Source organism: Fringilla coelebs (genome assembly GCF_963513975.1).
Source record: "Fringilla coelebs genome assembly, chromosome: 10".
NCBI lineage: Eukaryota > Metazoa > Chordata > Aves > Passeriformes > Fringillidae > Fringilla > Fringilla coelebs.
The window spans coordinates 6520175-6543544 of NC_140036.1; the positions used below are offsets into that span (position 1 = coordinate 6520175).

At 50.6% G+C, this 23370-nt stretch overlaps 2 protein-coding genes across 2 annotated transcripts in view; one reads left to right on the forward strand and one right to left on the reverse strand.

The window, feature by feature from the left end:
• Nucleotides 1–933: 933 nt before the first annotated feature.
• On the forward strand, nt 934–10089 carry SNORC (secondary ossification center associated regulator of chondrocyte maturation; the record flags this gene model as incomplete). Its single annotated transcript, XM_084212022.1, has 3 exons — nt 934–1326; nt 9111–9302; nt 9980–10089. Exons 1-3 carry the CDS (start codon nt 1233–1235, stop codon nt 10087–10089), a joined length of 396 nt encoding a protein of 131 aa, XP_084068148.1. The 5' UTR covers nt 934–1232.
• A 2073-nt stretch (nt 10090–12162) lies between these two features.
• NGEF (neuronal guanine nucleotide exchange factor) overlaps nt 12163–23370 on the reverse strand; it is a gene marked incomplete at its 5' end in the record, with an annotated part of 35474 nt that continues 24266 nt past the window's right edge. The window contains 8 exons of the mRNA XM_084211931.1: nt 12163–13185; nt 13718–13822; nt 14273–14352; nt 16835–16990; nt 18017–18180; nt 19803–19892; nt 21838–21912; nt 22647–22776. Of these exons, the coding sequence (XP_084068057.1) occupies nt 13013–13185; nt 13718–13822; nt 14273–14352; nt 16835–16990; nt 18017–18180; nt 19803–19892; nt 21838–21912; nt 22647–22776 (973 nt within the window). The 3' untranslated portion in view covers nt 12163–13012. The remainder of the gene's footprint in view (nt 13186–13717; nt 13823–14272; nt 14353–16834; nt 16991–18016; nt 18181–19802; nt 19893–21837; nt 21913–22646; nt 22777–23370) is intronic.

A 23370-nucleotide genomic window follows, 5' to 3' on the forward strand; every position in this document is an offset into this window, starting at 1 on the left:
GTGGGGAAGATACACTGTTCATAATACTGAAATACTCTGGTTTCTGTGTTTCTGCAAAGATAAGGTGGTGGCATGTGCAGATTGTGCACTCAGGTGACTGCCGTGTCACCTTCTGTGACAGGTAGAGCCCTTTTCTGTAGCAAGAGTCATTTGGATCAGTAGGGATGGGGAAAATAGGGGCTCCAAAAATCAAAGCAATTGCTGCAGAAAAATCTAAACCTTAAATTTAAGAATTAAATACTTGTGTCATATTTTCAGAGCATAAAGAACTGATATTGGAGGTGTTTGTGTATTCATTACATGATGGGAAACCATGAAGTATTCATCATCATATCAGCTCCAAAATATTAATGAAACTTCTGTGACAATCAGCTGGAGTGTTCCCCTGTTTATACACCTCATCCATTCGCCAGTCTTTGTTGCTGCAAATGTGATTTGAAGCAAACCTGGGTTTTCTGTGCTGTGAACCGTCCTGAGCCCCTGAGGCAGGTAGGGACAGAGTGGCAGAGGCTGGCAGGAGGAGAGGTGGTGCCTGAGGAGTTGGGATCCGAGGAGGATGCTGGCATTGCCTGCCAAAGGCGACTCTCCTGGAATGCTTGGAGACTTTGACAGCAGTTCTGAGACCACCCATGGCTCCCAGGCCAGCTCTGTAAGTATTCCACCCAGGAACAAGGATGCCATGGAGCTGCTCTGGCTCTGTGTCAGAGCATTTTAGCCTCAGAAGATTGAGGCCCTTGTTCCTTGCTCTCCCCACCCTGCAATGCCCTGCCACCCTGCACAGTGAGGGAGAACAGAGCCCTCAAATGGGCTGCTTGGTCTTGGGCTGAGCTGCCCCAGTGGCTCCTGTGTTATTTCCTGTGCCTCGGGATGGCCAACCCCAGGGAAGGCATTCCAGGAGCATCCTCGTGGCCTCTGGGAAGGGCTCACCAACAACTGCTTGTGTGTGCACTGACCTGGCAGGGTCCTGATGGCTCTGCTTGGCTGCCTATGGGGTTTTAGGCACAAGTTTGGGAGGGTGGAGCTGCCTTTGGGAGGAGGTGTGCTCCTGGAGCTAGAGAGAGGGAGGCTCTGCTGGGCTTTGCACTCTCTCTGCACAGCTGCTCTTCTGAAGGACTTTTTTTTTTTTCTTTTTTTTTTTTTCCTATTTTTTTACCTGACTGAACAGAATTTTTATTATACCAGTGAAATTTCTGAGTTGTTTGTGCTTTGAAGAGTTTTAAGGATTCCTGCTGATGCTTTTCCCGAGGGAAGCCATGCCCTACCACAGAGTCCTTTGCCTGGTCCTGCTAACACTGTGCAGCATCCTGGTCCCTGCTGTGCTGGCAGGTAAGGAGCTTTGTTTGCATTTAAAACCCAAAAGCATGGGAGATCCTTTCCTACACTGCCCCTCTCTCTTCTCCCTTCCCTGAAAACATCCCTAAATGTGTGTTGAATTATAATTGATTGAGGGAAACTAGCTTTGGTGGCTGCTGGTGAGCAAGAATATATTTTCAGTGGAGAAAATCCTTTAACTTTACCTAAGTAGAATGGCAGTAGCACCTATTGTGAGCATTGGTGGGACAGGCTGTCCCTCAGCTTTTAATAGCAGGAAGAAGTTACAGTTATGGAAAGAAACATTTTTCTTTGGCTAAAGCCTTTGTGCCAATTCCTGGTTCCTTCTGTGCTCTCTACTGCAGCAGAGCACAGCAGCTGCTTTAGGCAGAACTAGGGAAGTGTCCATGAAAACCTCAAAGCCAAGGTGTGCATCCTTATTGCTCTGGAGCTGGGGTACCAGGGCAGTGCTGGAAAGGTGCCTGGCTCTGACTTGCTTTCAGTGAGGTGATGGGAAGAGGAATGGGAGAGATGCCTGTTGTGTAAGGCACTGTTATTCTGGGGCTTGTTATTAATTTCAGCTTTATCTGCTCCTGCCTTCAGCAGAGCTGTGCTGGCTGCAGGGAGCTGGGGGCACAGCTTCAAAGGCTGCAGGTCTGACAGTGTGGGTTTTACAACTAGGGGAAAAAACTGACTTCCAAACCCCCTGCACTGATGAGCTCGGAGTGTACAGGTGGAAACTCTTATGGGGAATTGCTTCCCCCAGAGCCTTTCCCCCAGAGCAGTGGAGGCGAGGCTGAAGAGATGGCTGGGGCCAAGATAACAGGCACAGCGTTTGCTTTCTCAGATTTCTGTCCTGCCTTCCAAGACCTGGAGCAATGTTGTTTTGCATTCTCTCCCAGTTTCTTCTGAGCATCTTGCCTCGCAGGGAGATCTGGCCAGCTGTCTAGCAGATCAAATTATAGAACTCTTTTTAAAGGAGCTTTCATATGGGTAGGGAAATTCACCGCTGTGCTTGGCTGGAACATCTGTGGGTGGAAGAGCAGAATTAGTGCAGCTGGTATCTTTTCCTTCTAGGACACCTTGTTTGAAGGGAAACCTTCAAAAGTAACTAAGAAATGAGCACTAAAAAGGGAATACTTTCCTTCTCAAACCATGATTTTTTTTTTTTGTGCAGTGGCACATGAATCATTTTAGCACAGTTTCAGTTTGTGCCTTGCTCTTGCTCTCAGAAGCACTGGCCATGCTCTTCCCCCATACCAGGTAAGTTTTTTTCTTAATCATTAGCAGTATTTCACTCTGCAGGAAGTGATTGTTTTCCAGTGAGAATTCAATCTGCTTCCTCTCCAACCTGGGATCTCTTCTATGCTGCTTTAAATTTCCAATATTTGGTGCATTTGCTCTGCCCCCCACTCCTTGCCAGTTTTTCCATGTGCTTGCTCTGGCATTGCAGCTGTGGTTTGTGCCTGGTGCTGCCTTCCTGTGTCACTTTGCTCCTGTGATGCACTCCCAAGTTTACTTGATCCTTACTGGGTGAGTTGTGCTCGCACAGTGAGGCTTGAAGGGTTTTCTACTGAGGAGTGCAACATTCAGATCTTGGGGTGTAGGAGAGATTCCTTGCTTTCTCTGCAGTGCTTCAGAGATGTAAGGCCTCTAACAGGTTGTTCCCTGCTCCCTCAGAGAGGACAGGAGGGAACCAGCCTGGACAGTGAGCCAGCCTAGGAGCAGAATGATTCTCCACTGCATGGAGAGTTCCTGCCCCAAGTACAGGTGCTTTGAGGATCAGTGGAACTTTTTCTGCCTTTTACTCCATTAGAAAAGGAAATTTCCGGCCTGGTGCAGACAAAGAGGGGAAGGGCACACAGACAGCCCTCTGGTCTCAGCACATACACACACAGCCCTGCCTTTCTGTAAACAAGTTTACTTAGTATCCATCAGAACCGCAGCTCTGCGTTGCTGCACACAGGAGCTCCTGGCCTTGCCCTCCACAGGCTGCCCTTTGTGCTGCTGCTGAAGGGCTCCTTTCAGCCCAGCCCTGGCCCCGTGCCTGCCGTGGCCACCTGGGGCCGGACAGCCCCTTGCTGGCCTCGGAGTTCACCAGCCCCTGTCCTTTCGTCTCAGCACCTCTGACTGTCCCCAGCAGAGCCCTGCAGAGTGAGCGGGAGCAGCTCTGCCTCAGAGAGGACTGACCATGGGGTCATGCAGCCCCCATGCCCAGGATGAGTCTCCTCTCCCTGTTGGCCGCTTGCTCAGCTGGTCTGATTTCCTGGACAGCATGGTCAGGGCTCTGGTGAAAGTGTTAACTCCTCCAAGTTACTGAGCTCTTTCCAACAACACATTTGTCAAAAATGGGGAGGCAACCAAGCACATCTTTAACCCCCTTTGTCCACATAATATGGGTGCAAGAGGAAACAGCCAGCTCAAGGATCTGTGGTAAACCTTAGCCTTCTCCATTTCCTCTTTCTCCAGACCCAAGTGGCATGTAGGCCTAGAGCACAGGAGGATTGTGAAGAGCTGATTTATTTTTCCTATCAGCAAATCCAGTTTCAATTCCTGTAATGGATTCAGAGCCCCAGATGTGGTGCAAGTTAGAACAAAGCCTTTGCAAGGCATCAGCTCCTGAATCATGTGTATATTTGGTATTTAAACTCACATATGGGCTCCTGAGCTTGTTTTGAGCTAATGTGGAAATATGTTTTACTGCAGTAGCACATCAGAATGAGTCTGGGAGGAAAAAAGCAACAGAGCACATACACTAAAGAAAAAGACACAGGAAAACACCTTGAGCAAGAACATCTTTCTGTAGCAGCTTGTGTGTCTTTTTTTTCAACTACAGGAGAAACAAAGATGACTAAGAAATTTTTTAAAGCTTAAGTACTAGAACATGGATAGCCGTAAATAGGTTTTGGTTGGCAGATTTCAGGAAAAGATGTAGTTGTTCCAGCAGATCTGTCCACACCTGAACCAGGACTTTGTAAGCCATTACTCAGCCATGCTTTGCTCCAACACTCCTTACAGATTCTGATGCTGGTATTGACTCCTGAATAAGGAGCTAGGTTGAAGGTGGACAGTGAGGATGATGAGGTGCTGAAGTCAGCTTGTATGAAGAAGACTTGCCAGTGGCAAGTAACCTTCAGGGACAATGATGTGACATGGCTACATCTGTCTGCCTTAAGGTCTTACAGTTGGCCTGTGGGGAGGGTCTGGTTCCTTCAGATTTGGTTGGCATGCCCTGGGGCTGTCACTTATAGACACTCTTCCAGTCTTACCTTTCAGTCCCTGAGTACCTGGGGTACTGGCTATCACATTACTGTGCTGGCAGCTCACCCCACCTTCTTCTTTCTAAGCATGGAAATAGCAGTTTTGTCAAGTTGCCTTTGCCGTCATCCCCTCTGGATCTCTCTATGGCCCATGTGTCTGGAGTTCCATTGGCCCCTGCATCGCTTGGAAAACTCATCATGTGTTTCTTCATGGTAACTGATCTTTTTTTCACATTTCCTCACCTCAGTTATAACTAACCTGTGCTGGAGAGAGGAAGAAGACAGTGCAGCAGAAAGATTTCCCTAAAATAAGACAATTTGTAGTATTAACTGCAATGAATGAAGAGCTGATGTCATCCACCTGGCCTGCAAAGCACTCTTAATAATTTTAGTCCATTTTGTCCAGTTCCATCTCCGGTAAAATGCAATAAGATTATTGCATGTTGTTCTCCTAAGTGTTCTCCAACTCATGAAAAGGCTTTTACTGTTAGTTTGAAAGCAGCAGTTGCCCTCAGCTTATGGTTCAGTGCTGAGACAGAGCTAATGCTGGCGAAGAGCTCATTTGTGCCAGGGCCTGGAGGCTTCCCTCCCTTTGGAGCAGCTGGCACTGAGGCACAGAGCCTCAGCAGCAGTGGGTGACTCGTGTGCCTCAATAGCCTGGCAGCCCCTCCATGTGGCCCTGGCTGCCCCACCAGGGCAAGCAAACCATGTGAGTGCACCATGGGAGTTTTCTAGAGGTAGGACTGGTCCAGAGACTGATGGCAGCACAACAAATGCATGGCTTTCTCCCAGATATTAAACATCTGTGATGGATGATGTATTTTGAGTGTGTTTTTTTGCTTCTTTATTTCTACAAAGTTCTTGGGTGAACAGGGAAGCCATGCAGTACTTTGCTTTGATATTTAACTTCCAGCTCTTGGTTGCACTCCCTCCCTGGAGATGGCAGCATGTTTGGGTGTTTTTACACGCTAAGTTAAGATTGCTGTTTCTTGCCCCGTGGCCATGGAGCTTCCCTTCAATTTGCCCTTTCCTTAGGAAGGGCTGCTGCCAGCTCCAGAGCTGTCACTGAGGCATTTTTGAGGTTCACAGGCTGTGTCCCCCTCATCACAGTCAGAATGACAGTGACAGTGTGGGCAGGAAGGCCTGGCCACGCTGGTGCTGCTTTCTCTGTAGATCATATTTAGATCCTGGTCTGCTTGTGCACAGAATAACTGAGCCTGGGAAGAGAAGGACTTGTGGTGGTCACCCAAAACATCAGGTGCAGAGCAGAGAACTGAACTACCTGAACTGGGTCCCCTGCCTGTAGATAGAATCTCTCCAGAGATCTATCCAACAGATGACTGGAAACGGCCCTCGTGTCTCACTTGGAGACATAAGACCTTACTAATAGTGTGCATGTGTTGGGGTTTGGTACCTGACACAAACTCTCCTTCCCATCACTTTTCTTGCTTTTACCAGGGGACTGAAATGGGATTGTGGCATTTGATTTGGATCCATTAGAGATCTGCCATTCCCAGCCAACAGCTGTGTGGCTGACACTTACTGGGACTGTCAGGGCAGCAGATGTGAAAACTCTGCTTGTTAAAGAAACCTGCTGGATGCATGAGGGATAGTTGGATGGGTGCTTGGGCTTCTCAGCTGGAGGTGTGGGAGGCATGTCATGTGAAGACATGAGCTTTTACGTTAGAAGGGAAAATCAAAGGAGAGACATAGGTGAATAGTGCTGGTTATGAGCAGATGTTCTCCCAGGCTGCAGCAATGGGCTCTGGAGGAACCTGCCTCTTGTTTTGGTCTCCCCTCCATGTGCTCACAGCAGGGCCCTTGGCACTTGCTCCATCGGCATTGAGGGGCAGGAGCTGAGAAGGGGACCAGCACTGAGCCCTGGCTCCTGGGGAGGCTCAGCTGCAGGTATTTCACCCAATGTGTGTGCAGGAATCCACTGCTGCCTCTGAGCTCACAACTGTTCCTGTGGCACCAGACCTGACTGAAAGGGGTTGTGTTTCCCTGGGCTGAAGTGCCAGTAGGGTAAAACCACAAGAACTCAGGACAGCAAATGCATGTTAAGCACATTCTGCCTTTTCTGTGCGGGCAGACTGAAAATGTGTGTCAGCTGGATGAGGGGAATTAACAAAATATATATCCAGCAGCCATCCAAGTTGTTAAAAATCAGAGCTATCATAAATGAATTAGACTGTTTCCTCTGTATTTGGCTATCAAAAATGAGCTCTGTGCCCTGCTTAAAGAGAGCTGCCAGAAATTTTTTGGAGTTAGTCTGTCCTGTTCTTAGTGCATCTATCTGGCACCTCTGGATCTGGTGGCACCTGTGGGACCTTTGCACTATGGTTAGAAGAGATAGTGCTCCCTCCTCTTCCCCTTGAGAACAGGGATTGGGAAGACCCAGCCCAGGTCATACAGTCTCCCTGGATGGTGCCTGCATCTGTTACAGATCACCTGAGCTAACACCAGTCCCTGGTCCCACGCAAGGCGTATGCGCAGCTCTGGAGAAAAAAAGCATTCTTGGCAAAGGAAGCAACACTGTCCTCCCAGCACTGTGTTCTTCTACCAGGTGGGGACAGTGGCAGTGTTGGTTCTGGTCTGAGGGGTTTTGAGAGTCAGGAAGGTCACGGCTGGAGTGTGGTCACTGTGGAGTCAAAAGCAGCCTGGAACCAGGGCTTCCAAAGTATTCCATATGTTTGGCCTGTTGCTAAACTGGTATCTTCCCCATGCCTCTGTTGCCAGCTAAATAGCCCAGTTCTGCTCAGTGCTCTCCTGTGTTAACTCACTGAATTCTCTATTTTCTCTTGTCCGTTCTCTGGCTGTGAAACCACAGGATTTAAAGTAGAGAGGTCCACTGGAAGTGGCACTTTGTGGAAGAGCCATGGGATGGAGTATGAGTCTTCAGCTCTGCTGGCTGGTTTTGCAGCACAGGTTGGGAAGGGCCCTGCAAAGGCTTGGGTGTTTGTGGGGAGCTCTTGTGGAACAGAAACCTCTGTGTGCATGTACAGGGGAGCCGAGATGCCATCTCTTGTGCAGAGACCATGGGCGGACCAAGCGTGTGAGGACATGGTGTTCTCTGCTATACCCAGCTTTGTCAGGGCTCCTGCCTGGGTCTCACTGGCACAGGCTGCACACTGGGAACTTACTTGTCTCTGTTGATGCTTATTGGGCCAGGGTTAAACCTGGGGCAGTTGTCTTGCTGGATACCCTGTAGCTTTTCTGCCTGTAGAAAGTTTCTCAAAATTAGTCTAGAACTTTGCTGTGCTCCCAAGATTGAGGAATAACTCTGGCATTGGCGGAAGCTACTCTGATGCAAACTCTGCAGTAAGTTCTCAGTGGGTTTGTACCATCAGGAAAGGTGAGTGTTTTGGCCCGCCCTGTTCCAGGGAGGGATCTCAAAGGAGAACAAAGTGTGGTGCATCCCATTAATGAGGATTCTTTGCTCTCCCCCCCCAGCACCTTCTGTCCACAGGAGGCAAGGAGGGCTCCAGACACTTAAAGCTGGGGCTGGTACTGCTGAGATGTGCTGCTGCCATCTCTCTTCCTGGGCCACAGAGAGCCTGGGACGAGTCTTCAAGTGCCCCTGGTACACCAAGGTTCTCATGCCAGAGTTGAGGTGCCCTGGGATACCTCTGTGTCTTGCCCCAAGGAGCCTGGGCTGTTTGTTCCAGCTCTTGACTCCCTGTTCCCCAGTCCTGATAACTATTGTGTCAGTTCAGGAGGGCCCTGGCAGTGAATGTTGTTCGTTTTTCTCCCCCCTGCTTTTTTCCCCATCCCAGTGCAACATTCCCAGTGGTTTCGGCAGGGAGCTGTGGAATGTCTCCTGCTCTTGCCAGAGCCCACCTGAACAAGGCTGGGCATTGACAGGGAGCGCTCGCTGAGCCACACACAGGGAGGGCTCTCTGGCTTGGTCTCTGACCCACGGCAGGAAGGAATAACAGGAGACGAGTGGTAACATTAAACAGAACCCAGACTGGCTTTCATCTCCCCGGTATGGTGGGGGTGCAGCATGGGGAAGTCAAGGCTCTGGGGTCCTGTCTGGGGGAGCCGTGTCCTGTGCTGTGCCAGCACCTCCAGCATCCTGCACTGCACGGGCTGGTGGTGCAGGACAAAAGGGCCCTGAGATGCTGTGAATTTGGTCAGCACAGGTAGCCCGGTGGCCTCTGCTTGTTGGCAGTGTCACAGCCCTTCCCAGCCCAGTCCCAAGAGCATCCATTAGTAAACCAGCTGTGGATGTTCATGTGGGTCCTGTTAGTGCACGAGGTTGCAGGGTGTCAGGGCACTCTGTGTTGTCCCGTGTGTGCTATAAGTACACTAGGTTGCCACAGAAGCACATTGCCTTTGGCTGCTCTAGGTATGGCTGTTCAGAGAGGTGGCGTCCCCTCGGAGGAGGGCTCTGCCATACCGGGGTTCTCAGCCCTCAGGTCACCCTTCGTCCACCCCAGGGGCACCTGGCAGGCTGAAGCCCAGGGATTTGCTGAGCTGTGGTTGTCACTAGTAGCCTGACCGGGCCCCCCATGCCCGTGGGTGCTTGTCTTCCAGCAGAGTACCCGCAGGACGCGGTCCCCACCCTCTGGAACGAGCCGCCCGAGCTGCCTTCTGGAGCCGGTCCTTTCGACGCTGCCGCTGCCACTGCCACCGCCCGGCTGTCGGATGCCACTGCCTTTCCTCCGTACACCTCCGAGCTGGAGCCCGACGACACCACGCACCTGCACCGGCTGGACACCGGGGACGGTGAGTGGCTGCGAGAGGGACTGCCCGCGGCTCACTCCCGCAGCAGCCTGGGATGTCCTCACGGATTTGCTCCCTGTGGGCCTGTCACCTCCCGGGAGGGGTTAAAGCCACACTGCTGGGGAGGGTTGCCTTTATTGCCTGCTCAGGGAAACTTCCCTGCTGAAAAACCTCTGTTGCAGAGCTCTTGCCAGCCCCAGGATGGCTCCAAGACTCTTCTTCCTGCCCCATGACCTGTCATGGCAGGCACCTGCCCTGAAAAGAAAACTGCCCTGAGTGTAGGTAGGGCTCTCCAGTGCCAAGAGTTCCCTGGACAGGGAGCACAAGTGCCTTTCCTGGCTTGTGGCTCCTGACTGACAGCAAGCACCAGCTGCGATCTGGTCCTGCTGCAAGCGAAGCAACTCTCCCAGTGTGTTAGCAGGAAAGCTAGGCACCACTGACCCACTTTGTGGCAACTGTCCTTGTCACTGGGAGCTAGCTGAGGTGGTGGTAGCTGGCTACAGCCCCCTGCCCAAAGGTGCACAGGATGGCACCTGGGACATGGCCAGTGCAGGGAGCTCCAGGATGGGAATGTGGCCTGATGCCTGGGGACATGCTGGGTGCGGGGTGATCCTTGCAGTCCTTCCCATCCGGGCCCCACTGCCTCTGCTGACCTCATGCCTTTTTCTCTCTTCCTGCAGGCTCACTGGGGCCTGGAGCTATTGGTGCCATTGTCATTGCCTCCCTCCTGGGTACGTCTGTGCTTGTGGCCTTGGTTGTCATCACACTGAGAAAGTTCTCGGCCTCCTGAACTCAATAAAACATTTTTCTGTTACACAACCGGCCTGTCTCCAGCCCTCGACTGCTCCTGAACTGTCTGCCTGGGGCCCTGGGAGAAATGGTGCCAAGGATATGGGAAAAGCACTGCAGGCCCTGTGCTGGGCAGCCATGCATGGAGTGCTCATTGCCTTTGGTGTGTGTGTTATCTCCTGGGTGGCACAGATCTGGCAGGGCCTGTCAATCCCACTGAGGAGGAACCTGTGGCAGAGTGTGGCTTTGAGCAGAGAGCTCAAAAGAGTCTAGTCTGGGTCTAGTCTGGGTGATGGTAACAGTATTGGGAATCACCCTGCACAGCTTTTCTAGGGAAGGGTTGTTCATGGGTGTAAGCTACCCCAAGTTCATGTGCAACCCCATTTTACCCACGGCATTTGGACCAATTGCAGCAGAGGGGACTGGGGAGGAGACAAGTGATCAGTCTGAGGGAGGAAGGAGACACACAAATGTTTTTGCGCTGGCTTGCTCAGCTACGTTTTATCACACAGAAAAACCAGACAACAAGAAGTTCCCCTCAGTTCGCTGAGGCAGCCTGGCAAGGGCTGGGGGGCTCCAGCCTGTGCCTGTGGGCCCCAGGCCTGGCCCTGTACAACACTGGAGATCACTGAGATGGAGGCGTGCAGGGCTGGGTCTGAGGAAATAACACTGGATGCCATTCAGTGAAAATGGCACAGCCTGTGCCTGGGGTCCTATGGAATCACAGCAGAGCAGGAGGGGCTGGAGCAATCCCAGGGCTTGGTGGTGAGTGATGGGATGGAACAGCAGCACTGAGCCCCTCTCCCTGGAGCAGTGCAGTGAGGAGCTGGCATCCTGGCTACGGCGAACTGGTGAAACATCTGATGGGCAAGGGAGCATTTCTGTGCTGTAACATGCCAGGTAGGCATGTGGGGCTGCAGGCCTGGTGCTGGACTGGGCTGGCTGCTGGGCCGCAAAGCTGGATGCTGTGAGATGCGGCGATTTCTCAGGTAATTTTAAGGAATTCCTAGAGCTGGCGTTCCTCTGGGGTTTGCACTAGTGAGTTTGCGGCTGTTGCAAGGTTTGGATCCTGAGCTGGAGGTTTGGTTGTCTCAGAAAGCTGACTGTGGGGCGCTGCTGGAGGGACCTGGCTTGGGGTGTCCCCATTAAATCTGCTCAGTGCAGCAGGCTGGAGGCTGCAAGTCTTCCTGGCCCAGCTCTGAGGCTGGGCGGTGATTGGGAACCATGGGCTAGTATGAACTTCCCACAGGTGGCCAAGGCAGCACAGCCATGCTGGCTGTTGTCACATGCTAATGTGGTGCCATTGATCTGGGCCTGAGTGAAGAAAGCCTTCTTCCCCCTTCACTGCTGTGGCTCCCACCACTTTGGTCCTGGGTGCTGACTCTGGGCTGGCTGGCCCAAGGCTGTGGTGTCAGTAGGGACAGCCCTGGAACCCACCTCAGCTGTGTTCAGCCTCAAACTGCACACACCAGATGGTCCAAAGAGCAGTTCTGTAGCCTCCCTTCACAGCTTCCAAGCGTGCTGCTTTCTCCCCATGTTCCTGCTGGCATGGCTGCGCTCCTCTCATCCATGCCCGTGGCCTCTGTGTGGCTCTGTTGGCAGCTGCTCTCCATCCCCTCTCTGACCACAACTGTGGCACAGCCAGAGCATAAATTGGCACAGGCTACAATGCCTGGAAGACAATCCTTTGCCATGTTACAGAAAGGTGCCAAATACTGATTTCCCTAATGGATGCTGGAGACAGCTTGGCCCCAGCTGAGATGCTCTCATCCAGGTGTGGGACTGTTGAACAAGGGGTGGCTGCTGTGGGTCTGTCCCCCATGCTGGTCTCAGTGCTGTGCCCAGGGCTTCATGCATTGCTCAGTGCCACAGCTGGAAGGAGTGATGAGTTGGCTCTGCTGGCCACAAGACTTGCATATATACACGGAGGTGAGCCTGTACAGGGAGGCTGGTGGGGGTGGGTTACAAGCATGCAGGCAGCAGTTGCTGGGCCTCCCAGAGCATGTAGGACAGCAGCTCCCAGCTAAGGTCACTCACCTGCTGTGTGGCTGCTGGGGCTCCAGTGGTTCGTGTGGTGTGTGAGACGGCACTGGCACAGCCACCCCGGCTCTGGCCTCAGCAGCAGGGCATAGCAAAGACCACAAGTGCACGATCAACCAGGAAAGGACATGATGCTGGGGTTCTGCAGTGGCCCTGCAGAAGGAGGCAGGCTGTGGTAGAGGGGACTGAGCCATGGGACAGTGTCCAGATGTGCTTCGAGGTTGTCAGGCAGGCAGAGACGTGGGTTAGGGCTGGCAAAGCTGGGCTGCTGCTAGAGAAGAGCTGGGTGTGGAGCACTGCAGAGCATTTGACTGGAAGCAGATCGAAGGTCTGCCTGTGGGAATGAGTCCAGCAGCTTCACAGCAGGACTAGGGTAGTGGAGTTCCTGGGGTTCATCCCAGCGTGTTGTCAATGAGCTCTGAGAGTTGAGACTGCTGCTTGACCTCAGTTCTGCCCCTGTGAGATGCTGGGTTCAGAGCACTCCAGACTTGGAAGGTAGCAATGAGCTGTTAATGCTTAAACCGGGTGATATCAATTGCTCATATTTGTGCCCTTCCCAAGCAGCCTGAGCCAGCCCAAGCCAGCACATGTGGCTCATCTGGCCAGCACCTGGTGGCTTTCGGGCAGTGTCCGTTGAGCTTGTGCTCTTTGGGGCCTTACAGAACACTTGGAAAAGGGTTATTTACAGTTTAAAGCGCTGATCTCCAGGAAAGGACCAGTGCTTCCGGAGGCCTAGGAATGACAGTCTGTTTGTTCATGGGTCTGTGTGCCTCATCTGGTGCACCAGGTCCCCCACAGTGTCCCACATCTGCCACCTCCTCCCAGCTGGCAGCCTCTGTCTTCTGCCTCTCTGAGGCACTCCAGATGCTTGGGGATGCCGGTGGTCACTGGCGGTTTCTGCTGCCCAGTTTTCTTCTCTGACTGTCATCTGACTTGTGCACCCGGAAACACTCCTTCAGGTTCTGGGCTCGGATTTTGGGGTTCAGGATCTCCTCCCCCATAGAACTGGGGAACCAGCCCCTCTCCTGGTCATGAAGACGCTCCCCAAATATCCAGCCTGAGTATAGACAGACACAGGCGTAAGTGAGGAAGGACTTGCCCTTGCTCCTGCACTGGGACAGCTGTGCTGGAAAGAGCTATTGGAGCTGGCAGAACTTTCTGGAAGCTACTCAGAGGCCTGTGCTAGAGCAGACCCAGGTTGTCCATCCAGCAAGGAGGCCTTCTCACCAGAGCAGCATCATGTGAGGACAACTGGCTCACGGGATGCCAACAGAAAGCAGGCACAGCTGCCACCAAATGCCCTCTGCTGTCCCTGGAGCCACAGGAGTGGTCCCCAGCAGACATCTAATGTGACTGAGACTACCAGCTACAAGAGTACCCCAGAGAGCAGGACCACATGGCTATGAAGCATCATGAAGGTAAGAATAGCACTGGCTTATATGTGAAGTGGCTGTGCTAGCTCTACTGTGGCTGTGATGCCAATGCCAGAGCCTCTCCCTGGCTGGAGGGAGAGACTCGCAACTACCTGCCTGCAGCAAAGCTCATTCTTCCACAGTGCCTCCCAGCCCATCCCCATTCTGTCCCCATACCATCATCTGTCTTGTCCAGGATGTTGAGGACATCAGCCAGTTCTAAGGAGAGCTCATCAGGCTGCTGGGCCACGTACGGGTGGACACACTGGATCTGTGGGCAGTCTGCCAAGAAACAGGGCAAGAGTGAAGGATGGACTGGGATGGAGCCCCTTGAAGAACAGCACAGACTGGGTGGCTGTAGCCCCATGAGCGCTGCACATGGTCCTTCTGATCTGGTAAGGGCCTCTGGGGAAGCCAGGGAGTGCCTCAGCCAAAGGTACTGGGGAAGCAACTCTTGGGAAGGGAGCCGGGTCACATCACCACCACCATGCTAGCCATGGGCAGCCTGGATGGGAGGGAAAGTGCTGGTGTAGCCCAGCCCAGGTGGGAGGGGTTGAGGTCAGGGCCAGGCCCAGAGACTAGCAGGTATTGGTGGTGGAAAAGGAGGGGAGCCCAGGGACAGGGTTCAGCTTTGGCATAGGTCTCAGATATGTGGCTGCACTGAGATCAGGCAAAATAAGGTGTCCTGGGGTAGGGGTAAAGAGCTCCCAGCTCTCCTGCTGTGTCTCTTACCAACGAGTCTGGATGTAAATGAAACAAATTTGGTTCTCCGGTTCGGGGCTAGTGAAATCATCCAGCGCTTCATTTCACTCCTGGATAGGGGAGACAAACCAAAGCTGTGAACATGCAAGAGTTATAAGGGCCCTTGTTCTTCTGCCCAGCCAGTTCTGGACTTCATCTCCCTCCTCCCAGTCTTTTCCTCCAGGGTCCTGGGTGCAGTGGTGATGCTGAGCTCCACTGCTGCACACCCCGGCTGGGATGTCACACATGACACAGTGCTCTGGGCCCTGCTGCACAGCCCTGGCTGTCCCCCACAGGCAGCATGGTCCCTCTCTGGGGAGGGTCCCTCTGTTAGTATTGTTGTCACGCACCAGCAGCAAGGTGGGGGGCCTGGCACTCTCTGAGAAGTAGCAAGGAAGGGCAGCTCCTGGCTGAGCTGGCCAACAGGAGCAGTTTTTCTGGGAGATAAGCAGTTACAGGAACCATTTATTCATGCAACTGCTGTGTAGGAACATTTAAAGGGCAGAGCTGATTAATTCCCTTGCAGAAGAGCACTGCAGCACACCAAAGGTACACTTGCTTGGCAACAAGACCTTGTTGGAGCCTGAAGTGAACAGCATGCTGCAAAACCTGGACCTGCAGTTGGGAGGGTGAAGATCTCACAAATGCTGTAGAAGACCCAGGCTTGGCTCCCCTCAGGCTTCCCTCAGCCCCACAAGGAAATGGGGCAGTTCACCTTCACAGGCTCCAGCTCCTGCCTGGAGGACCAGCTGTGCTTGCATCTGCCAGAGAGCCAGAGTTTTCTACCTTCTCAGGTCTTTTTAAAGCCTAAGCTTGACACACATGAAAAGCCATAGGAGTGTCTTCAGGAAGGAGAGGGGCCTAAAAGGGGGATGTAAAGACATGTGCTGGCAGGTTGATCTGTAGGGTCAGGAATACTTTAAACTTCAGGTGTGAAGAACAATGCCAAGGACCAGTGGAAACACCTGCAGGTCACATCACATGAAGATATGCCAGACAGGGGCCTTGGGAACAGAGGAGCTATAACATGTAGAGGTCAAACCCAGAGTCTTGCCATGCTGGTGGCCCTGTCTGCATGCTGGTCCTGCATACAGATCCTTTCAGGGCTCCATGGATCCACCCACAGTGCCCAGCTCCTCTCAGCCTGCAAGGAGCCCACCCACACTCCAGTTCTATGGGTGCAACTGGTTGTGTCCAAATAAAGTGTCAGCTCCTGGCAGAGCCCACCCAGGGCATGAGCTGCAGTTGCTAGTGAGCAGTATTGTTGCAAGAGCTGTAGAAGAGATGCAGAAGTCTCTGTTTGGCTGCCGCTTATCTCTTCTAACTGTTTAGTTTTCCAAGCTATGCCCAGTACTACCTCCATCATTCCTGCATCTCTGAAACAGCAGCCTTCAGCAGTTGACATGTCACATTTCAGTGCTCAAGACCTGTTGGCAAGCCATGTTCTGGATCACATACCTGCTGTGGCCACCTAGAAGATGGGACAGGATGCAGAGCGTGGACCTGAGACTGCCTCCCCTGAGCTGAGCAAATCCTGGCCTGGTTTATCATTTGCTGCACAGCCAAGCCTCACAGACGTCACACGTGCGCTTGCCCTGCATAGTGTGACTGACATCTCTATTTTCAGTGCAGCAGGGCTGCAGCCATATGTCTGGGGAGAAGGTGCAGCTGCTCACTGGACTGGGGGCTCGTCATGCTGATGCTGCGGCAGTGGTGGTGGTGGGGGACGGTCAGGGTGCAACCCTGGGGCTGGTGTTCATTTAGGAATATGGATGATGAACACCAGCCTGCTGACACCAGACAACATCAACCTGGGGATGTGCATTGTCTCTAGGAGCTGCTTAGCTGGTGGCTAGAAAATGTGGGCCTGGTAATGCTTGGGTCAGTGAGAAAGCCCTGCCCTGTGCTCCAAAACAATCAGGTCAGTGCTAGAACAGCTGAATCCTTTGCCCAGCCTGAGCTTGTTGGAGCCTGAAGTGAAAAATCAGTGAGCCAGAAAATCTGTATCCAGGGAGACAAGGAGGCCCTGAGCTGCTGAAGGGCTGCACAAGATTGGCATTGGCTGTGGAGACATGGAGAAAGTAGCTTTTTCTCCCACTTTCACCCACAAACAGGAGACACTTTGCTCCACTGGGCTGGTTAGGCATAGCCATGATTCTTGTGAGTCAGTGGAGTCACTGGTGTGTGTGAGTGTATATCCTGCTTGGTTTTACTTTCTGAATGTGCTGCAGTCTGTAAATCAGCTGGGGCCTGGTGCCCAGGCTGATTTCTGACCTCTCTGTCCCAGAACAGGGACTGCCTGTCTGTCCAACAGCCCCGAGGCCACAAATACACCATACAGGAGAGAAACCTGCCTAGGTGACCAGTAGTCTTGGGGCTTTGAGTAGCCTCAGGGGAGTTATGCTGGGCAGAGAGGCTGGTAGGACCAGCTCGACTGCAACAGTGGGATCCCCCCCACCGACTATCCCTGGAAAGCCTGGACAGCTAGTCCCCATAAAGGCAGGATGTAGGGAGAGAGCACTGCCAAGTGATAGCAGGGTGACTGGTACTCACTGGGATGATGCCTTCAGCATGTAGCTGGCCTCCCGGTCATCTGCGTTCTCTAGCAGCCTCAAGATGAAGACATTGGCCAAACTTTGCCCCTGATCTTCTAACTCCTCTACCCGAAGAAGCCCTCGGGGAGCAGAGTCAAACACTTGGTACTTGTCCCTGGGAGAGGTTGGAGAGATTAGGAAAAACTTTGGTTATTGCAGGAGACTTTGACTTCAGACACCCAGAACTGTACTGAGGACATAGACCAGGAGCTGCTGCATGGAAGGAGGAGAAAAGATGTCTGCTGTGGGATGGGATGAGCGTGTGGCTATAAAAACCCACTGCAAATCAAGGAACCCTCTTTGTGCTCTGCCCTGGGCAGCCCTCATGGCCTGGAACAAGTTGCTTGCTCTGTCTGAGCTCCCCACGTCCAAAACACAGATGGCGCTCCCTCAAAGGGGATTGTGAGGCTTAATTCATTCCTATTTATGAAGTGCCTCTGTGTTTTCTGGATACAAGTTGCCACAGAAGCAAAACATTTCCCAGCGTACAGACACTGTGGCGACATGTTCGTTAGGAGCAGTGGACGGGCAAGATGCTCCCTACCAGCGGGTCTAATTCACGCCACAAAGGGCGTGCTGTTCTCTGCTGCCGTGTTTCACCAGTGTCTGCTTGCACAAGACATAGTCCTCAGCACAACAACATCCTCCTCAGGCAGGTTACACCATGTCAAATATAAGCACTGGCCTCGGGCCAAAATTTATACCCCTCCCTGCTACTCTGACTTTCTAGTCGGCTTTCTTAGAGTTTTAACTGACTAAATCTGAGCTGTTCTTTAGGAAGCAATGAGTCAAAAATCACATCTTGACAGGAAGATAGGTCTCCAGGGTCAGCTCACCAGCCAATGTAACTCACTTCCATCCTGCAGAAACTGCTGGATGCATAGTCATTCTGCTGGCAGATCTGCCCTGGGATCTGTTAACTCCTGTTGGCCATGAATTTTCAGCTGGAGAGAGCTGTGCCACCCATGAAGAGTCAGCTGTGCTCAAAGGTAAGGTGACTACTGGAGGGAGGGTACATGTCAGGCCACGGGATGTGCCTGTGCCTGAGGGACAGGATGGGGTCACAGCATGACAGGTTGGATAAACCTGGGGCAGTAGAACTAATGAAGTATCCTGTGTACTACCTAAATTTTGCACTCACCCTGGAATTTGCCGGCAAATCACCAGCAGATCATTGAAAAGGAACAGATAGATTTCTCTGAAGAGTTTCTTGGTGCGAAGTGTTCGTGATGTCTTTGGACCATTCATTTGCTGCAGTTCCCCCTGCTTCAGCAGCCAGCGGGAGTGAGAGATGATGGGTACAGACTAGAAGGGAGGAAAAGATGGCAAAGTTTAGGAAAGCAGCAAAACCCCATGGATTCAAGTAGTTACTATGCTGAAAGCACCAAGAGATGCAAAAGGAAGGGTAGTGAACTCCCAACACCACAACTTGCACTGCAGACGCTGGAGCAGAGCTGCAAGGAGAGGGCAGTGTGCTCTGCCATCCACACAGCCCAGCACAGCGTAACAGAAGTTGGATAGGGGTATAGCAGGAGCCTGAGGATGGACAGATATTTAAGGATGGAAATGCTTGAGTGCCAAGTACTGGAATGAAACAACAGCCTATGCCCTGATCTCTCTCTGAGATCCTGTCACTAGGGCTGAAATTTCCTAAACAGTAGACTGTTTAGGACTGACTTTTAAAACCACAGATTTGGCCTTTTGGCCACAAAAAACCAAGGTTAAACAGGTTGGGTTTGTCTGGTTGGGTCTGTCCACGCACCTACCACAGCATTTCTGCTGGAGTTTCAACACGTATTGTGTTAAAACCAAGAAGCCCAGAACAAAGCACATCTTGCACTAGAAGAATACTATACTTCCAAATGACTGAAATATTGAAAAATATGTGTATAACTGTCACTCTTTCTACCTTCACTCCCAGTGCTCATCACATGCATGGTGGTACAATCTTTCTTCTCAATTCCTTGCACTCTTCTCCCCAGAAGAGCCCTACCTGTGCCAGTTCCCAAGGCAAGTCTGCTTCAGAGATGAACCAGCTCCTGCCTGTCATTACGGCCCCAGCTTTACAACAGGTGAAGGCAACTGTGTAGCTTCCCTAATCTACTACTGTCCTGTGGACTGTGGTCTAGCTCTGACACACTAGTAAAGTGCTCTATAAAAATCAAATTTTTTTGTTTTGGTTTTCACGTACATAAGATTGCTTGGAAGCTAAATATGATCCTTACAGTTTGTGAAGCAGACAGACCTGAGAAGCATCTCTACAGCATTCAAGAAAAGAACTGACAACTTATACTCAGCACTGGAATTTAATGGTATACATCTGAGATATATCATATATATACATATATAGATATGACATATATATAACCATACACGCACACACACATGCACACACACACACACACATATATATATATATAAATCTGGTGTATATAACTGAGATCTGGTCCGATACCCCTAAATATTGGTGTAGTAATTCCCTCAGTGGAGCTGAAACAGATCAGCAGCAGGTATTTAGAGACTGTACACAATACATAAGTACAGGAAAGAATCAAAATGGTGGGGCAGTCTTTGTCTGGATGTTTTTCAGTTTTAAAGTATTTTGCTTTGTAGCTTTCATCTACGTTTAACATATTTTGTATGTAAAATAACAGCTGAAAGCTGACCAAGCATTTTGAAGGGAGGTAAGAGGGAAGAGCCAGACATGAGTGCTGGAGCAGGAGCACAGTGCACAGGAGAGGTGATGCCAATGTGTCCCACCAATGTGTATGTGCGCTGGCCTTGGTGCTGCCCCAGCCTCTGCAGTGGGTGTGTGCTGAGCACACACAGAGATGCTGTGCCTGCAGCAGCCCCTTTGGAGGGGACCCTTTGGAGGCTGTCTGCAAAGTGCAGACAGTGAACCAAAACTGTCCAGCCTGTGCTTATACCTTGATCTTGAATTCTAGTTTCTTCTGGATGCTGATCATCTGCTCTGTTCGGCTCATCTTCCGGACACCTTCATTACATGCTTTCACCACCTGGGAAAAGAGAGCACAAAGGTTTGGCTCTGCTGGCCTTAAGCAGGAAAGTGATGATGGACAGCATGAAAAGGCCTGACCACAATCAGGTAAGTGCCCTGCTGTAACAGGAATTGACAAAGCCAAGTAGTTTAATCAGCACTGTGGGTGCATGAAAAAGAGAAGGGGAAAAAAAACCCCAAACCCGAACAACCAAAAAGCTCCCAAACACCCAGAAGGTGTTACAGGTGGAAACTGACTGCCAGAGGACATATTAGGCAGCTACATTCAGTTACTGAACCAGACAGTATAAAACAGTGCTTCTGGTTGCACAGCAAAATGAACAGCTTGTTTTCCAGAATCTGACACATCATATATCTCATTTTCCCTGTTCCCAACACTTGAAACGAGGTACATTTGCAGTATCATCTTCAAGGAGAGAATGAAGCCAAACATCTTTTTTTCAAAAGTGCAGATGCTGTAGTTCTGCCAAGCAGCACTAGATGCCAGGGCTATGAAATGTCCTAGGGAAAGAGACGTTCATCATACAGAGCCCAGCTGTGTTCTGAGTACAAACATTTAACTGAAAAACCACAACCAACGTGCAAGCACTACACTGCTACAGGGACCTTAACCTAGATGCCGCTGCCTGTTTCATAAGGAGCAGCTCTCTTGAGAACTGGCTAGGTAGAAAAATTACATTGGAGAACAAGCTCCACTTTGTGCTCTGTTTCTGCTACTCAAAATCTAACAGGATATCAGTAACTGAAACTGTGATCATCTCTTGCCTCTCAAATAGAAAGAGAGAAAATAAACTTACAGAAAAAGTAAGCATCAGATAGCCCCTGTTGTGATGCCTGTACCTAGCTGGAGGTACAGGCATCACATTAGGTATCTCAGCTTAAACAGTTACAGGTAAGTGTTTAACCATGCAAAAGAATTAGTAAACTGATCATGTGAGTCACTGATGACTGAATACAAACCCAGCATTTTTCCATCAGTGGCTATAGTCATCTGCATGCTACAGGAACAGTCTTCCTCAGGCTACTGACTAATGGAAAAATAATTGTCTACCAGATGTGTCAAGAGGGATTCTGCAAATACTAACTCAATGCAGAACATCCTTCATTGATAAAGTCACTGTCTTTATCCCTAGTGATCTCCAAGCATACACCTCCTATACTGGTTCAGGGCAAATCCAAGAGCCTGTTCTGTTCTAGTGTTTCAGTCAGAGACTGCAGGCCCATCCTCAGGCTGATGTTCTAGCACAGTTTTCAACTTCAAATACTTGTGTTGAACTGCAAAAGTCAGGAGATGTTCCAAGCTTCTGATGGAGAAGGGTTGAAACACTGTCCCAGCCCATGTAGCTGCCAGCTATGTCTAGACCATTCAGATATGGCATTTTTCTGTTAAACCATATCAGGAACAGCCCAGATGGGAAACATCCCACTGCCTTCATGGGGTTTTGTACACATCAGTAACTAGCACAACTGAACACCACACCTACCTACCAGCTTCAGGGAAGAGGGCTAGAAGCTGGCTTGTGTACTTCATTAGGAAGCTGTTATTCTAGGTCAGAAGAAAAAGTGTGCTGTGTCAGAGGAGCCTGACATAGTTGTACTCTGCACACACCTCTCAGTCAGATCCATCACCTTCAGGTGTCTGCAAAAATCCTTTTGTGCTCTTAGAGACTCTAAAGGAAAACATTCTCTGCCCTTTCCTATGGCAGAAACATACATCTATTGTTAGCAAGGGATTCGCTGTCACTGACATCTAAGTGCAGGTAGATTAGTCCATCCTTCAGACTTTAGGGAAAAAAACCTCTTGAAACACAGTGACAGAATTCAAAGCAACGGCTCCCGGATAGAATGTAGTCTGCAGGTGATTTTTACAGGGGGGGGTGTGTGTGTGAAATGAGCATGGTGGTTTAATCTTAATGGCCTTCCATTAACTTATTCAAACTTACTGTTTCCAGTTCTTTATGTGCATCCAGGGCAGTGGATTCCCTGTCAGATTTCTCTTCCACTTTCTTCAAAATATTCTGCAGGGGAGAAAAGGCTGTGTTAATGCTTATCCCAGTGAGAGCACAGAAAGCTCTTTGCTAGCCTACAAATTACTTCTGGCCATCAGCCTAATTACAGCAAAGGTACAGTACAATGAATCTCACCTCTTAGTTCCTCTTTCTTGTTAAAACCTCTTCCCATCTGACCTTATATCTAAGAGAAATATAACAAGTAGATTCTTATTTTATAAAAACAAATTAATAAATAACTAGAGATGGCACTAACAGACTGTTATTGGTAATCCCAGTGGGATAAGACCATTTGGGACTGAGCTGTTTCCCCATCCCTAGAAGCATATTCTCCAGCAGTGTTTAGATAAGGTGGCAAAGCACTGGCTGACTGGTCCCAAGTCATCATGGTGTAGCATCTGTATGTCATCCAGCTGCTGTGCATGTGTGTGTCACCATCCTAACCATCAGGCAGCTGCATTAATGGACTGTTGCTACCCCTTCTGGCAGCTCGACAAAGCTCCTCCTCAACTCTTTCACTCAGTAAAAGCTATCTGGCAAATTCAACACTAATTTGGGGATGGACTCTGAGTGACTGAAATCCTTTTTCCATAGTTGTGGTGAATGTTTGACTCTGTGGAAAGGCTTCATCCAGTTCTAGGGTCGACTGTGGCTGTATCTATGTCCCATTCACAGCTGCTGGAAAGGAAAATTCCAGGAGTTATCCAAAGTCGTTTGTGAGAGAGAGAAGAGCAAAACGCTACCTGCACCAGTAGCTTGAGTCGAGTGATTCTTTGAAACGGCAGAATCAGGAAGGAAGAGAAGGACAGGCCTTTGCACTTGGGATCCAGCTCCAGCTGTGAGATCACTTCCCGAAAGGCTGGTTTGTCCTGGCTGAGAGGAGAGATAGAGAAGCTGAGAACTTTGAGTGTTACCCTGCCTGGGACTCTGGCATATGGCTGGTGACCTAAAAGCGGCTTGGTCCCAGAGACAGCATCTGCCTGGTCTCTCCCAATAGGTGAGAAAGGGAAGGAGGGGACTGAATGCCTCTGGGTGTATTTTAGTTTAAATCTAAAGCTATAAATAGTGTTGGGGGAGGGAAAAAATAGACTTCTAATGTACAAGGCAAGGCAGTGCTCACATGTGTTCATATCTAGCTCAGCAGCATACACTGTGTGTGTAGGTGTATGTGAATGGGGTATGTGTCCAAGTAAATGAGTCAGAGGCATAATTATATATTTTTACACAGTTGGAACTCTGTGATAAGGTGAAATTCACACAGTCATAAGAACAAGACAAGCCACAAAGTAGCTCAAGCTTGAATATTCCTTGCTGCTTAGCTAGAGGATGGAAATCATTATCTGGCCTGAGAAGGGCAGAGGCCATGCCCTGGCCTTCTCTGATGATGTTTGCAGGAGATGAGGGCACAGCTGGGCCACAGACCCAGCTGTGCAGAGGAGAGCAGTCCTGGCTGCCACAGGCAGACAA